Raw genomic sequence first — 16,526 nt, 5'->3', positions numbered from 1 at the left:
TTAACAGGGCTCAGCGCCATTGGTCTCCAACCCTGTCAGGCCAGGGCTGTCCCTGAGGGGGAGGAGCTGCCTGAGTGTGCATCCCCAGGCCAGTCCCCGCGCCCTCGAGGCCTGGCACTGAGGCCTGGCCTGTTCCCACCCGGCCTCGGGATGGCAGGGGCTGCGCGGGGCTGGCTGCTCTGGGCCCTGCTCCTGCACCAGGTGAGTCCTGCCTTCTGCCTGCTCTTGGGGCCAGGTCGCTGAGCAACCCTGAGGGAGGGCAGGCTCTGGGGTGTATGTGTGTGGGGGTCTCCAGGGCACAGGGCTGAGGGGACGTGGACAGGGAGAAGTGGCTGGCAGGGTCCCTGGCCCCGCTGGGGGGTTCTGGTCCGTGTCAAGGAGGCGCTGGGGAGGGGGCCAGGCCAGCACTAGGGGAGGGTCGTGGGCATCCCGGCGATGGGAGGAGGTCGGGGCTGAGGCGGAGCCGGAGGGAGGCCTGGTGTGAGAGGCCCGGCCTGTGGCGTGTGGCGTGGGGGCCCCTGGAGTGCCTCCGCCTCCCCACCGGGCCTTCCCTCTGCAGCGTGACCTCCGTAGAGTGGGGTCTGTCCCCTCTTCAGTGAGCCCTCGCCCTCCAGGACAAGGAGCCCCTGTACCGCCCTTGGGGGCCCACACACACCTCCGGGAGGCCGTCCCCCACGTCCTGCCCACCCCACGCCCTCCCTGGCCACTGCACGCGCTCTCGTCCTCAGGCCCAGGCAGAGCTGTACACGCCCGTGCACCAGGCCGGCTACTGCGCCTTCTACGAGGAGTGCGGGAAGAACCCTGAGCTGTCTGGGGGCCTCACATCGCTGTCCAACGTGTCCTGCCTGTCCAACACGCCTGCCCGCCATGTCACGGGCGACCACCTGGCCCTCCTGGAGCGCATCTGCCCCCGCCTCTACAACGGCCCCAACACCACCTACGCCTGCTGCTCGCCCAGGCAGCTGGTGTCGCTGGAGACCAGCATGTCCGTCACCAAGGCCCTGCTCACGCGCTGCCCCGCCTGCTCTGACAACTTCGTGAGCCTGCACTGCCAGAACACCTGCAGCCCGGACCAGAGCCTCTTCATCAACGTGACGCGCGTGGTCTCCCAGGGCGCTGGGCAGCTCCAGGCCGTCGTGGCCTACGAGGCCTACTACGAGCGCAGCTTCGCCGAGCGGGCCTACGAGTCCTGCAGCCGCGTGCGCATCCCCGCCGCCGCCACGCTGGCCGTGGGCAGCATGTGCGGCGTGTACGGCTCTGCCCTCTGCAACGCCCAGCGCTGGCTCAACTTCCAGGGGGACACGAGCAACGGCCTGGCCCCGCTGGACATTACCTTCCACCTGCGGGAGCCCGGGCAGGCGCCGGGCAGCGGGATGCAACTGCTGAACGCGGAGATCGCGCCCTGCAACGAGTCCCAGGACAGCGCCGCGGCCTGCTCCTGCCAGGACTGTGCCGCGTCCTGCCCGGCCATCACGCAGCCTGAGGCCCTGGACTCCTCCTTCCGCATTGGCCGCGTGCGGGGTGGGGTGGCACTCGTCGTCATCCTCTGCAGCACCCTGGGCGTGCTCCTCCTGGGCCTCGTGTGCGCCCGCAGGTACTCGGCCAAGGCCAGGGGCACGGCGACGGCCCCCACGGCCTGCTCCAGGCTCTCCCACCGCATCAGCCTGTCCATCCACACCTTCCTCCATCGGCTCTTCCAGTGCTGGGGCACGTGGGTGGCCTCGTGGCCCCTGACCATCCTGGCCGTGTCCATCGCGGTCGTGGTGTCCTTGGCGTGTGGCCTGGCCTTCACGGAGCTCACAACGGACCCCGTGGAGCTGTGGTCGGCCCCCAACAGCCAAGCCCGCAGCGAGAAGGCTTTCCACGACCAGCACTTCGGCCCCTTCTTCCGAACGAACCAGGTGATCCTGACGGCGCCTACCCGCTCCCGCTACACTTACAACTCCCTGCTGCTGGGGCCCCGGAACTTCAGTGGGATCCTGGCCATGGACCTGCTGCTGGAGCTACTGGAGCTGCAGGAGCGGCTGCGGGCCCTGCAGGTGTGGTCGCCCGAGGCGCAGCGCAACGTGAGCCTGCGGGACGTCTGCTACGCCCCGCTCAACCCGCACAACGCCAGCCTCACCGACTGCTGTATCAACAGCCTGCTGCAGTACTTCCAGAACAACCGCACGCTGCTGCAGCTCACGGCCAACCAGACGCTCCTGGGCCAGACTGCCCAGGTCGACTGGAGGGACCACTTTCTCTACTGTGCCAAGTGAGTCGCCACGGGGCCCGGGCCGGAGCGGAGGCCGCGTGCAGCCCTCCGAGGTGGCCGGCGGTGGCTCCCAGCCTCTCCCGGGGAGCCGCGTGTGGGTGGTGCCCTTCTCCGGCCCCAGCCCCATTCCTCCAGCGCCCCCTGCGCCCTCAGTTCAGGCCTCACAGAGGAACCTGACGGGCCCAGCTTCCGGCTTGCGTGTGTGATTTCCTCCTGGCTTCTGTGTAGGGTCCCCAGGGCCATCGGCGCCCATGAGGAGAGGGCACCCTTGGGGAGGCAGGGGCTGTGCCCAGTCTCAGCCACACCCTTGCATGGCTGGCTCCATCCACACAAGGCTGCCGGGAGAGGGGCAGCCGGCAGGGCACAGGCCCTTGGAGATGGGGGAGGATGGGAGGTCCCCAGAGTGAGCGTCTTGGCCCCGGTACACTGAGAGCAAACAGGGTTACAGGGGAAAGAGCCTCTTGGCATTGCTGGGAGAACAGTTTTGATTGCAAAACCTCACAGGGGTCATCAGGACCCTGGGGGGCCCAGGCCGCGGCTGGAACCCACAGGACCTCCGCCCTCCTCCTGGCTCCCTGACTCTTGCCTGAGCCCAAGTTTGAGCTGCTTCTGGGAGTCGGCATCACGAGCCGGGAGCTGTCCCCACAAGCAGCGGGTGGGGGGGGGGGCTGCTGGCTGCTGCCCGGACCCCAGGTCACAGTCCCCTGTGTCCTCTTGCTTTGGATGATGCCCACAGCAGCCCCGGGAAGGGGGGAACTGAGGCTCAGAGGGGTGTGGTGGCTGCCCAGGATCCCACAGTGATAGCCCCCAGGGAGGAGCTGGGGACCAGCACCTCTCGCTCAGAGCCCAGATGACCCCACGGAGTCTTCGACACCCTGCGCTCTGCAGAAAGGGGTCAGGCGGAGGGGGCAGCCCTGCCAGGCTGGGGGTAAAGGTGGACACAGCGGCTCCAGGGCACAGAATCCGAACTCAGCGCCGTTTCAGGGGCCTGGGTGGGTGGCAGTGGTCACCATTTGGGGTGCTCGGGCCGGACTCGCAGGCTTAGCTTCCCCACACTACGGGACCTGAGGCTGGGATTCAGATAACCCTGGGGCTTGGGGGGTCAGCTGCCAGGCTGCGCAGCCCCTGACCGGCACTGGCGAGGCGCCCAGGGCAGCTGCTCCCCTCCCTGCACTGCGGCCGGCACGAGCCCTGGCTGGGGCGGGCCGGTTAGGACTCGCTGGGCTGGGCATCGTGCAGCCAGGGCACTCCAGGGTGCTGGGGGATGGGAGGGTGGAGGGCCGGGCAGGACCAGCAGGGCCCCTCCCATGGTGGCTGTCTCTCGACAGTGCCCCCCTCACCTTCCAAGACGGCACGGCCCTGTCCCTGAGCTGCATGGCCGACTACGGGGCGCCCGTCTTCCCTTTCCTCGCCGTTGGGGGATACGAAGGTAAGCTGGTGAGCCTGGCAGACCAAGGGGCAGGGGCTGTGGCGCAGGGAGCTCCCGCTGCCGCGGGTGGCCTTGCCTGTGAGGCTGCCGCCACCCCTCCCTCCCCGTGCTGTGGCCCTGTTGGCGGCCCGCAGAGGAAGTGGGATGTGGGGTGCGTTGGGGGGCAGGATGGGAGTGGGAGAGGACAGGGAGTGGGAGTGGGAGCCGGGAGGGGCGCTCAGGGGGCGGCGTCTCTCATCCCAGGCGAGGACTACTCGGATGCGGAGGCCCTCATCTTAACCTTCTCCCTCAACAACTACCCTGCGGGGGACCCCCGCCTGGCCCAGGTCAAGCTCTGGGAGGAGGCCTTCGTGAAGGAGATGCGAGCCTTGCAGCTTGGGAAGTCCAGCAAATTCCAGGTCACGTTCATGGCCGAGGTAGGGCCCGCGGGGTCCCCAGCTCTGGGGCTGCAACCCTGGCGGTCTCGGGCTGGCGCCTGTGTCCCTGTCCCGCCCCTGCTCCTTTCTGGGTGGCCCTGCGCGGTGGCCGCCCTCTCATCCGAGGGGCGGAGATGGCTGTATCCGGAGCCTTGCGGGGACTCTCCATGGGCCGCGGGGCGCCCGGTCACTGGGGCTGTGGGTGTGTGCACAGCGCTCCCTGGAGGATGAGATCAACCGCACCACGGCTGAGGACCTGCCCATCTTTGCCATCAGCTACATCGTCACCTTCCTGTACATCGCCCTGGCCCTGGGCCGCTACTCCAGCTGGCGCCGATTGCCGGTGAGAGCGGGCAGGGAACGGCGAGCGGTGGCCGGGCCCCTCCGGCAGCTCTCCTAACGCTGTCTTAACCAGGGCTCCTGGAAACGGTGGTGAACACCCACAGTGGCCCCACAGAGGGTCAGGAGAAGCATTCACAGCAAAGCTAGTATTCGTGGGCCTTGGAAGCGGCCTGGGGCCCCCGTGCCATTGTGGGCTCTGGGCTTGCCCTGGGGAGCCCGGCTCTGCACAGGGGCATAGACACAGATGCTCACTGTGGCAGGCAGCACCCAGCCTCTGTGGGCACTGAGCCTGCTGCCCGCCTGCCCGGGCTTGCGGGAGGGGTGTCAGTGGCCACGGGGCTGAGCCTGTTGCATTGCAGGTGGACTCCAAGATCACGCTGGGCCTGGGCGGGGTGGTCATGGTGCTGAGCGCGGTCATGGCTTCCATGGGCTTCTTCTCCTACCTGGGCATCCCGTCGTCCCTGATCATCCTGCAAGTGGTGCCTTTCCTGGTGCTGGCCGTGGGGGCCGACAACATCTTCATCCTCGTTCTCGAGTACCAGGTGAGACGGGAGCCGGCTCCACGCCCCGGGCCACTGGCCCCTGCCAGCCCCAAATCTCCGGGCGACCGTGTGCGTCCTCACTGTGGGTCAGCACCCGGGGTTGTGCCTGCACCAACAGCGTGCGTGCACCTAAACACATCCTCCTGTGTGCCGTGCCAGCTCTGTGCGTCGGCCTTGCTTCCACGTTGGCACGCCAGGCCACGTCCCTCCTTCCACGGCAAGCACAGACAGCGTCCACACAGCCTCTCCCTGTTGGCAAACACTTAGGGTTCCAATGGGGTTGGACGCAGGATGCTCGAGACACCCTTGGGGCCAGGCCCCGGAAGCGGGAAGTGGGGTGTGCAGGGCTTGTAAGGCCTGGCTCCCACCCAGCCCCTCAGGCCTGCTGTCCCTAACACAGCGGCTGCCGCGGAGGCCTGAGGAGTCGCGGGAGGCCCACATCGGCCGAGCCCTGGGCAGGGTGGCTCCCAGCATGCTGCTGTGCAGCCTCTCCGAGACCATCTGCTTCTTCCTGGGTGAGCTTGCTGGGCCAGGGCGCGGCTGGGCAGACCCCCTTCTCTCTGCACCTGTCTGAGCAGGTGCCCACCCTGTCCTGGGCACCAGGGTGCCCTGACTGCCCCCTGCCCCCCCACAGGGGCCCTGACCCCCATGCCAGCCGTGCGTACCTTTGCCCTGACGTCTGGCCTGGCGGTGCAACTCGACTTCCTGCTGCAGATGACTGCCTTCGTGGCCCTGCTGTCCCTGGACAGCAAGAGGCAGGAGGTAGGACAGCCAGGCCAGTGCCAAGGGCCTTGCGCCGGGGCCCCGCCTGACTGGCAGGAGGAGTGAGACAGAGGTGGGCAGAGCCGGTGCCTGGGGGTGGTAGTGGTAACAGGACCAATTGCCCATGGAAAGATGATTGCAGGGAGGTCGTTTTGGGGAAATATGACCAACCCCTAAAACACCCAAAGTCAGAAAATAAAATATACGTGGGAAGTTGACAGATGTTCAGCCGTCAGTTTAGCAATAGGCAAAATTCAAAACTATCTGATGCGGCTGGAGGTAAAAGCTAAGAAAGCAGCGCATTGGCTGTGCCCAGGCGGGGATCGTGGTGCGCCCCCCCCCGCCCCACGCGCCCCCAGGGTCTGCCCCGGCCCTCCCTGAGGGGCTGCCTCTGCCCAAGGCTTCCCGGCCAGATGTGTGCTGCTGCCTGGAGCCCCGGAAGCTGCCCTCCCAGCAGCAGAGCGAGGGGCTGCTGCTGTGTTTCTTCCGCAAAGTCTACGCCCCGCTCCTGCTGCACAAGGTCACCCGCGTGGTCGTGGTGAGTGGGCGCGGGCTCCCGCATGGTTGTGGGCACAGGGTCCCCCACGCAGTAGTGGTGAGTGGGCGCGGGCTCTCCCGCGTGGTTGTGGGCACAGGGTCCCCCACGCAGTAGTGGTGAGTGGGCGCGGGCTCTCCCGCGTGGTTGTGGGCACAGGGTCCCCCACGCAGTAGTGGTGAGTGGGCGCGGGCTCTCCCGCGTGGTTGTGGGCACAGGGTCCCCCACGCGGTAGTGGTGAGAGGGCGCGGGGTCTCCCGCGTGGTTGTGGGCACAGGGTCCCCCACGCAGTAGTGGTGAGTGGGCGCAGGGTCTCCCGCGTGGTTGTGGGCACAGGGTCCCCACGTGGTTGTGGTAAGAGGGCACGGGGGCTGCGGGGGCGTGATGTCCAGTGCTGGGGTACTGGGGCGGGTGCTAGAGGGCGCCCCCCACCCTGGGGTGTTTCCCATGATGCCCCCACCAGACCCCACCTCTGGGGAAGGCGGGGCAGGGGCTGGGGTGGGCTCTGGAGGGGGCGTTTCTCACACAGGGTTCCCTCCTCAGCTGCTGCTCTTTCTGTTCCTGTTCGGATCGAGTCTCTACTTCATGTGCCAGGTCACCGTGGGGCTGGACCAGGAGCTGGCCCTGCCCAAGGTAAGCCCTGGCCCCGCCCAGCCCTAGGTCCCCAGGGCTTCAGGGAGGGGCAGCAGCCCCCAGCAGGCGGGGTCACGGCACACTGTGGAGAGGGAGTCACATGCGTGTATGGAAGGCGCAGGAGCTGTGGCCCCGGCCGCAGTGGGTGCCCGGGGGCCGCCCACGTGAGACAGCTGGCCTGGAAGAATGGCCAGCAGCTGGCCCAGCCCCCTGCTGCGTGTGAGGTTTCTCTAGGTCCTCATTGACGCTCAGCCCTCCTAAGGGGTGCAGTGGGGTCTCGGTGTGGTTTTGATCTGAAATTCTCCAGTGATTAATGAGGCTCTGCGCTTTCCCGTGACTAGCGGGTGAATTGCCCTGCCTGCCCCTCTGGTTGCTGAGTTTTAGGGGCCCCGCGTGTGCTCTGGAAGTCAGTCCCTTCTCAGCCATGTGACCTGTGACCTGTCAGCATTTTCTTCCTTCCTTCGGCTTCCTTTTCACTGTTGATAGTATCCTTTTTTTTTTTTTCCAAAGCAATTTGTTTTCTTATTTATTTATTTAAAAATCAGGGAGAGAAAGAAGTGTCTTCTATCCGCTGGTTCACTCCCTGAATGGCCGCAACAGCCAGGGCTGAGCCGATCTGAAGCCAGGAGCCAGGAGCTTCCTCAAGGTCTCCCACGTGGACGTAGGGGTCAAGCACTTGGGCATCTTCCACTGCCTTCCCAGGCCTCAAGCAGGGAGCTCGATCTGAAGCAGCTGGGACTCGAACCAGCACCCATGTGGGATGCCGGCATCCCAGGCAGCAGCTTTACCCACTGCTCCATGGCGCCGGCTCCACTCTGCAGTTTTTTTGACAGGCAGAGTGGACAGTGAGAGAGAGACAGACAGAAAGGTCTTCCATTTTGCCATTGGTTCACCCTCCACGGCTGGCGCACTGTGGGACAGAATCCGGAGCCCCAACCAGGACTAGAACCCAGTGTGCCGGCGCCGCAGGCGGAGGATTAGCCTAGTGAGCCGCGGCGCTGGCCCTGCAGTTCTTTTTGTAGTGTCTTGGCCTGCTTTTGGTGTTAGGGCAGTGCTGGTGTGGGGAGCAACTGGGAGCAACTCGGACTAGACTAAGTTACTGGAATTAAGACTTATTCTATGCATCTGCTCTCCCACAATATGGCGCTGGGAGAGGAGCAAACAGCTTCTACCCAGCTGCCTCCAGTTCAACCAATAAACAGCAGGACCTGCTCCTGATTGGAGGAGAGCAGCGTGCTCAGCGTGTGGGTAGCAGAGTTGGGATTGGTGGAAGAGGACTATAAAGGAGGAGAGAGACACCATGCACCAGGAACATCTATCTGAAGGAACACCTGTGCAGCCCCCGAGAGAGCCGGCCGGTGTGCCGCTCCCCCGCGGAAGTGGGGAAAGTGGCAGGGGGAACCGCCCTTCCACGGAGGTGGAAGGGACGGTAGCCAACCCGGGAAGAACCAGCAGCAAACCCGGGGAGGGCCGAGCAGACGAAAGAACAGCGCAGGGTCCTGTGTCGTTCCTCCATGAAGACGGGGAGCGACATAATGGTGCCGTGACTCGGATAGGAAGCCTAGGCAGGGTCTAGTGTCGTTCCTCCATGAAGAGGGGGAGCGACAGCTGGCCTCCTAGGAGGGTTAGGAAGGGTTATTTCCTCCATGTTTTGCAGAGTTGGGGCAGAATTTGTGCTGATTCTTCTTTCGATGTCTGAAGGAATTCACCAGTGGGGGCGGGCACTTGGCACAGAGGTCGAGCTGCTACGCGGGGCACCCGCTTTCCTGGGAGGGCCCAGGTTTGAGTCCCAGCCCCGCGCCTGATTCCACCGGTTCACTGCTGTGTACTCTGGCAGCTTGGGTTTCTGCCACTCCGGTGAGGCGCCGGGACCGAGCTCCTGGCTCCCGGCTGCAGCCTGGCCCTGTCCCAGCGTCGCAGGCGTCATCTGTGATCTGATACGCAATCTGGCCTAGAGAACGTTCCATGTGCACTCGAGCAGCGTGTTTGGTGTTGCTGGGTAGAGTGTTGTCAGCTGACTGTGCTGGCCAAGGTCTCTGTTTCCTTGCTTGTTTTCTGCTTTGCTGTCCTGCTCATTATTGAGAGTGAAGTGTTTTTTTTTTTTTTTTAAAGATTTGTTTATATATTTGAAACGCAGAGTTCCAGAAAGGCAGAGGGAGAGAGGGAAAGAGAGAAAGAGTCTTCCATCTGCTGGTTCACTCCACAGATGGCCACAACAGAGCCAGGCTGATCTGAAACCAGGAGCCAGGAGCTTCTTCTGGGTCTCCCATGCGGTGCAGGGGCCCAAGGACTTGGGCGTCCTCTGCTGGTCCCCAGGTGCATCAGCAGGGAGCCGGATCAGAAGCGAAGTGGCTAGGACTCAAGTAGCGCCCGCCTGTATGGGATGCCAGCGCTGCAGGAGGTGGCTTCACCTGCCCCATCCGTTTTGTTACTGAATCGCCGTCTTGAACCCGTGAGCCAATCTGAGATGAGGGCCTGAGAGTCTTCCTCTACTAAGTCTGCCCCCTGGTCTGTCCCAGATAGTTCTGTTCAGTCATTTTTTCTTTGATTGGACCATGTTTTTCTTTTTCTTTGTGTGTCTGTGGTTTCTGGTCTGATCACAGTGACTGGGGAGCAGTCTCTCCCTTCCCTAGGCCTTGCTCCCTCACATTTTCTTTTATTTCTCGTTGCTGGTTTCTGTGTGCTGGGCGCCAGCCTGAGGTGGGGTTAGCATACTCCCAGGGCTGCCCTGCACCGTCAGCCTTCTCTGGCCATGTGTGGCTGCTCTCTTCGGTTTGTCTGTATTTGTGGTTGTTTCTGGATGGCCCAGTCCTTAAATGCACGGCTCCCGAAAGAAAGACAAGTGTGCAGGCCGACACGAGCTGCAGCCACAGGCCAGCTTGTCAGAGGCTCACAGAGGAGGAAAGATAAATTGTGTCCCCTTAGGGTCGTGTGTGTTCTGTGCCTGCACCGCCATAGGTATGCAGGTATGTGTACCTGTGTGTCTGTGTGTACCTGGTGTGCACCTGTGTGTGTGTGGACCTGAATGTGCACCTGTGTGTACCTGGTGTGCACCTGTGTGTGTCTATGTATACCTGAGTGGGCACCGGTTTGTGTGGACCTCTGTGTGTGTACCTGAGTGTGTACCTGTGTGTGTTTGTACATCTGAGTGTACACTGTGTGTGCCTCTGAGTGTGTGCACCTCTAAGTGTGTACACCTGTGTGTATGTCTGTGTACCTGAGTGTGTACCTGTGTCTGCATGGACCTGAGTGTGCACCTGAGTGTGTACCTGTGTGTGCCTCCGAGTGTGTGCACCTCTGTGTATCTGTGTACCTGTGAGTTTGTGTATCTGAGTGTACACTGTGTGTGCCTCCAAGTGTGTGCACCTCTGAGTGTGTACATCTGTGTGTCTGTGTGTACCTGAGCATGCACCTGTGTCTGCATGGATCCGAGTGTGCACCTGTGTGTATCTGTATCTGAGTGTGCACCTGTGTGTGCCTCCAAGTGTGTGCACCTCTGAGTGTGTACATCTGTGTGTCTGTGTGTACCTGAGCGTGCACCTGTGTCTGCATGGATCCGAGTGTGCACCTGTGTGTATCTGTATCTGAGTGTGCACCTGTGTGTGCCTCCAAGTGTGTGCACCTCTGAGTGTGTACATCTGTGTGTCTGTGTGTACCTGAGTGTGCACCTGTGTCTGCATGGATCCGAGTGTGCACCTGTGTGTATCTGTATCTGAGTGTGCACCTGTGTGTGCCTCCAAGTGTGTGCACCTGTGAGTGTGTACATCTGTGTGTCTGTGTGTACCTGAGTGTGCACCTGTGTCTGCATGGATCCAAGTGTGCACCTGTGTGTATCTGTATCTGAGTGTACACTGTGTTGCCTCCAAGTGTGTGCACCTGTGAGCGTGTACATCTGTGTGTCTGTGTGCCTGAGCTCACACCTGAGTGTACATCTGTACGTGTGCCTCTGAGCGTGTACATCTGTGTCTGTGTGTACCTGAGCGTGCACCTGTGTCTGTATGGACCTGAGGGTGTGCCTCAGCGCGTTCCTGTCCGTGTGTCCTCTGAGCAGGCACCTGCTCTGTACCTCCTGAGCCCTCACTGCCCCTTCCCTGCCCCCAGGACTCGTACCTGATCGACTACTTCCTGTTTCTGAACCGCTACTTTGAGGTGGGGGCCCCAGTGTACTTTGTCACCACCTCGGGCTACAACTTCTCCAGCGAGGCGGGCATGAACGCCATCTGCTCCAGCGCAGGCTGCGACAGCTTCTCCCTCACCCAGAAGATCCAATACGCCACCGAGTTCCCCGAGCAGTGAGTGCCCGGCCACAGCCAGGGGAGGGCAGGAGAGAGGAGGGGAGGGCCTGGCCCTGCCCCCGCCCACCCTCTCTCTCTCTCTCTCTCTCACACACACACACACACACACACACCCCGCAGGTCTTACCTGGCCATCCCCGCCTCCTCCTGGGTGGACGACTTCATCGACTGGCTAACCCCGTCCTCCTGCTGCCGCCTTTACATCCTCGGCCCCAATAAGGACGAGTTCTGCCCCTCCACAGTCAGTGAGTGGGGGCCCCGCAGTTTGGGGCAGAGGGGGAGGAGAGCGCAGGCGGCTCCCTCAGCCCTTCGTCCCCTGCAGGATCCTTTGGGCAGGGCCCTGGGAGGGGCACGGGAGTGGGTGACCGAGCCAGACGAGGCCTCCGCACTCCCGCACCCCTCGAGAATCGCGCCCGTGCTCACGGGGTGCACGGGGCGCTGAGGCCGGCGGTGGCCTGCGCACATGAGCAGCTGCACTGGAGGGGCAGCGGGAGCCCCGGTTTCCTGCCCCGCTCCCCCCTGCCCCTGCGTGTAGGTGCTGGCGCTTTCTGTGCCTGAGAGTGGACCTCTCCCCCAGGTAGAGACACGCACGCGCAGGGACGATGGAGCAGGGGCTGCCGGGGCCTTAGCCGGGGGTGGAGGAGAAGCGGGGGGACAGCAGAGGCGCTGCCCGGCCTGGGGAGCCCTGCCCAGAGCCCCCTCTCTCTGCAGACTCCTTGAACTGCCTGAGGAATTGCATGAGCTTGACGCTGGGCCCTGTGCGGCCCTCGGTGGAGCAGTTCCACAAGTACCTGCCCTGGTTTCTGAATGACCCCCCCAACATCCGATGTCCCAAGGGGTAGGCTCAAGAGGGGGACTCACCGGGAAGGGCGATGTGGGGGACCCCAGGGAGGGGCGAACCCAGGGGCGCCTCTCTGGGGATGTGGGGGCTGGGTGGACGGGACGAGGCCCCGTGTCCACTCAGCCGTGCTGTGGCTTCCCCGGCAGTGGCCTGGCGGCGTACAGCACCTCTGTGAACCTGAGCGCCGATGGCCAGATTGTAGGTAAGCGTGGCCTCCCCTGTGGGGGTGACTCCGGGATCAGTGCTCTCCTTCCTCCTTCCCCGGGCGGCTTCCAGCTGCCTGGGCGCCGTCGGCAGGGTCCTGTTCCCAGCCCCACGCGCGTTCCCAGACTTCCACCCTTCTCCCAGCCAAGGTCACAGGCAGCTAGAAATTCTTTCAGCGGTTGATGACGTGCTGCCCCACCCCGGGGCTAAGCACCCAGCCGCAGGGTGGGCAGTGGGTGCCAGCAGCTGTGGACAGTGACAGGGAGGCGAGACTGGACAGTGGGGGAGAGAACCCTGGGCTGAGGGTTCAACACAGCAGGTGGCAGACCCAGGTGGCCGTCCGCTGAGGGAGCTCACGGGGCTCGGCGCACACCTGGCGCTGGGCCTGGGCTGGGGCCAGCTGTGGGTAGGCCGCCTCCCCATGGCTTCTCTCTCTGTGCACTGAACAACTCAGCACACCTGTCCCCTCCCCCCATCTTCCAGGAAGGCTGGCCTGCTGCGGCCAGGTGTGGCCCTGGCACCACAGGCTTGAAGGGGCAGGTGGATGGTCAAGGGCGACGGGGAGGGGTGGCTGTGGAGCGGTGGACGTAGGAACCCTGTCCCCATGACCTGGGGTGGGGTGCAGCCTCCGTGGGAACTTGTGCCCTGGGTAGCTGCACTTCTCAAAGTGGAGTGCCCCAGCCAGAGCATCGCCTGGAAACTGCCTGAAATCCAAGTGCCCCGGTCCCCGAGTCTCTGCGTGTGGCTCTGCAGGCGTTCCTCGGGCCCCTTCCTGCTCCAGAACAGGGGTCCCCAGCTCCACTGCGCTCCCTGATCCCCACGCTCTCGCACACCACTGAGAAACTGCCGTGCCGGACCTGGGCAGGGCTCCCGCAGCTCCGTGGGCCGGGCCTCGAACTGATTGCCGGAACCCAAGGCAGACTCTGCAGCCACACAGAGACCAGCTCAGGGAGAGCACTTCTCAGGGTGGCCTGGACTGGGGTCTCCCCCAGGGGTGGGGCCAGTGCACGGTGACCATTCAGACCCCCTCCGCAAGGTCCACTAGGAACTCCCGGCACGGGTGGCGCAGCAGGCCCACACCCGGGGCCACTGACCTTGCCCTCCGTCCGACCCCCGCAGCCACCCGCTTCATGGCCTACCACAAGCCGCTGAAGAACTCGCAGGACTACACCGAGGCCCTGCGGGCGTCGCGGGAGCTGGCGGCCAACATCACCGCGAGCCTGCGGCAGGTGCCGGGCACGGACCCCGCCTTCGAGGTCTTCCCCTACACGTGAGGACCCCGGGCCGGGGATGGCTTGGCTGCCAGGGCGCCCCGCACAGCCCCGGCGCTGGGGGCCTCCTGCCCGAGGCCTGCGGTAACCGCCCGGCGCGCACGCACCTGCCGCAGGATCTCCAACGTGTTCTACGAGCAGTACCTGACCGTGCTCCCGGAGGGGCTCGCCACGCTCGGCCTCTGCCTCGTGCCCACCTTCGTCGTCTGCTGCCTCCTGCTGGGCCTGGACCTGCGCTCCGGCCTCCTCAACCTGCTGACCATCGTCATGATTCTCGTGGACACCGTGGGCCTCATGACGCTGTGGAGCATCAGCTACAACGCCGTGTCCCTCATCAATCTGGTCACGGTAGGGCGCTGGGCGGCGGCTGCCCGGCCTCTCCCGGCTCTGCGTGCCTCCCTGCGCTCCCTCCTGCTTTCTGGCAACAGCTCCTCTCTGCCCGCAGGCGGTGGGCATGTCCGTGGAGTTCGTGTCCCACATCACCCGCTCCTTTGCCGTCAGCACCAAGCCCAGCCGGCTGGAGAGAGCCAAGGAGGCCACCATCTCCATGGGCAGTGCGGTGAGCGGGCTGGGGTGGGCAGCTCGGGGCCCTGCCCCACACCCTGGGCTCCCCGCCAACACCCTGCACCCTGCCGTCACCCCGTGCCCCCTGACACCGGGCTGTGGTCTCCCCAGGTGTTTGCAGGGGTGGCCATGACCAACCTGCCCCACACCCTGGGCTCCCCCCTCCCCCCCCAACACCCTGCACCCTGCCGTCACCCCGTGCCCCCCGACACTGGGCTGTGGTCTCCCCCAGGTGTTTGCAGGGGTGGCCATGACCAACCTGCCCCACACCCTGGGCTCCCCCCCTCCCCGCCAACACCCTGCACCCTGCCCGTCACCCCGTGCCCCCGACACCGGGCTGTGGTCTCCCCAGGTGTTTGCAGGGGTGGCCATGACCAACCTGCCGGGCATCCTCATCCTGGGCCTCGCCAAGGCCCAGCTCATCCAGATCTTCTTCTTCCGCCTCAACCTCCTCATCACCCTGCTGGGGCTGCTGCACGGCCTGGTCTTCCTGCCCGTCATCCTCAGCTACCTTGGTGAGTGCCGGGCTGTCCGTCCTCACCACCAGAGCGCCGGTGGACGCCCGAGCCCTGGGCCAAGGTCCTGGGCACTTGCCCCGCCCACGGCAGGACCCGGGAGTGGAGGCTGCTGCGGGCCATTGGTGCCAGCGATGCGTCTCCCAGTTTTGGGGGCCGATGGGTCTCCTCGGCGCTGCTGCGGGGCTTTGGAGCGTGGCACTCAGGAGACATGTGTGTTACACCGCGCAGCCACGACACGCCCAGCCCGCTCGCCCTCACCACACGCAAGCATCCCACCATTAATTTAATTTTTTTTTAAAAAAGATTTTACTTATTTAAAAGGCAGCATGAACTCCATCCGGTCTCCCCTGTGGGTGCAGGGGCTCAAGCACCTGGGCCATCTTCCACTGCTTTCCCAGGCCCATGAGCAGGGAGCTGGATCAGAAGTGGAGCAGCCAGGGCTTGAACTGGCACCTGTATGGGATGTTGGTATTGTGGCCAGAGCTCAAACTGATATGCCACAATGCCGGTCCCTCTATCATGAATTTAAAAAACACCAGCTTTAATCTTCCGATTAAATGACTCCTTAATGATTGTCAGTTCGTAGCTTGGAAACCCCACCCCACCACGTGGCTCCACCAGGATTTACCAGCTCCCAGCCAGCGGACATGAGACCCTGAGCGTTTCCACAGCGTGGCCGGTGCTGGATCTTTGCTAACTCTGCTTGCTGGCCCGCTCCAGAACGTTCCTCCCTTTGCAGTTGGGCCAGTGGCAGTACCAGTGCCTGTTTCCCGGCGCCCGCTGGCTGAGTGTGACCACTAGAAGTTGCCCCTGCGGGGGGTGGTTCTGGTCTCAGCTGGGCAGGCTGGACGGAGTTCCATTTCTACCCACCAGACCGTGACGACGTAGAATTCCTAGAAACAGTTGTAGAAGGGCCTGTTGTGCATCAGCCAGCTCCAGGGTCGGTAGCTGCTTGTAACGGTGACACCACAGTGTCTTCCGGGAACCCCCTAGCTCCCTCTGGAAGAGGAGAGTGTGGGTGGGGCTGGTCGGGGAGACACAGGCAGGGCCAGGGCGGCCCGGGCGTGACAGCTCCCTGGAGGTTCCGGAGCACCTGGGGCCACCTGGGCTGATGGTTGGGGGGTGGGGAGAGGGGAGATGAGGCGCCTGCAGGCCTGCCCCGCCCCGGGCAGTGGTCAGGACCCCCGAAGCTGGGGCCACATAGGCAGGGGCCGAGAAGGGCCATGGTGAGCTCCTTGGGGGGCCTCATACCCTGAGCTCATTGCACGGAGAAAGGAATCACTCCTCCGTGCAGGCGTCTCGGCTGCGGACGGTCACCCCTGGGGCCTGGGCAGGAAGGGGGAGGGAGGGGCCGAGGCAGCCAAAAAAAACCCTGAAACGGTCCTGTTTCTGAGGTCAGGGAGAGCAGGTGAGGGTGGGGGCGCCTCTCCTGGCCGCGGCCCTCGTCCACTGCGCGGTTGTGAGCGTGCGCCTCTGTCCCTGTCCCTCTGCAGGGCCTGACGTCAACCCGGCTCTGGTTGCTCTGGAGCGGACGCGAGCCCAGGAGGCGGCTGACGCTGCGGCGGGCTCCTGCCCAAATCACCCCGACCCTACCTCCAACATCTACGTCAACTCCGGCTTTGACGAGGCAGCCAGGGATGTCGGCAGCTCTGCCCCCACCAGAAAGCAGAAGTTCTGAGGGGGCCAGAGCCCCCGCCAGGCCCATGGCCACGGCAGATGGGCTGAGAGGCCTCCCCCGTGTGGTTCTTTGACTGGGCTGGGGCGGCTGCTGCAGGGGCAGGCTGGTTACCCTGGCCCCGAGATGTCCCGCAGCACCCAATGGCTTTGGGCAGTGTGAGTTGGCCTTCCCCCCACGGGCCTGGGCCTGGGGGCTGCTGGGAAGAGACACACTCCACCCGCATCCCACACTTGGATTCTCCA

At 64.2% G+C, this 16,526-nt stretch overlaps 1 protein-coding gene across 1 annotated transcript; it reads left to right on the top strand.

Moving 5' to 3' along the window:
* The first annotated feature begins 150 nt into the window (after positions 1 to 150).
* Positions 151 to 16,284, top strand: NPC1L1 (NPC1 like intracellular cholesterol transporter 1). Its single transcript, NM_001082228.1, has 19 exons — positions 151 to 201; positions 729 to 2,254; positions 3,583 to 3,683; positions 3,927 to 4,099; positions 4,314 to 4,442; positions 4,801 to 4,983; positions 5,384 to 5,498; positions 5,618 to 5,745; positions 6,146 to 6,283; positions 6,824 to 6,913; positions 11,015 to 11,205; positions 11,329 to 11,453; positions 11,920 to 12,046; positions 12,196 to 12,251; positions 13,373 to 13,523; positions 13,641 to 13,872; positions 13,970 to 14,083; positions 14,441 to 14,603; positions 16,100 to 16,284. The coding sequence occupies exons 1-19, from the start codon at positions 151 to 153 to the stop codon at positions 16,282 to 16,284; spliced, it is 3,978 nt and encodes a 1,325-aa protein (NP_001075697.1).
* Positions 16,285 to 16,526: the final 242 nt, after the last annotated feature.

This window comes from Oryctolagus cuniculus, chromosome 16 (genome assembly GCF_051225735.1).
Source record: "Oryctolagus cuniculus isolate XC-2025 breed Fujian yellow rabbit chromosome 16, ASM5122573v1, whole genome shotgun sequence".
Taxonomy (NCBI): Eukaryota; Metazoa; Chordata; class Mammalia; order Lagomorpha; family Leporidae; genus Oryctolagus; species Oryctolagus cuniculus.
This window is presented reverse-complemented; position numbering and strand designations above follow the sequence as displayed.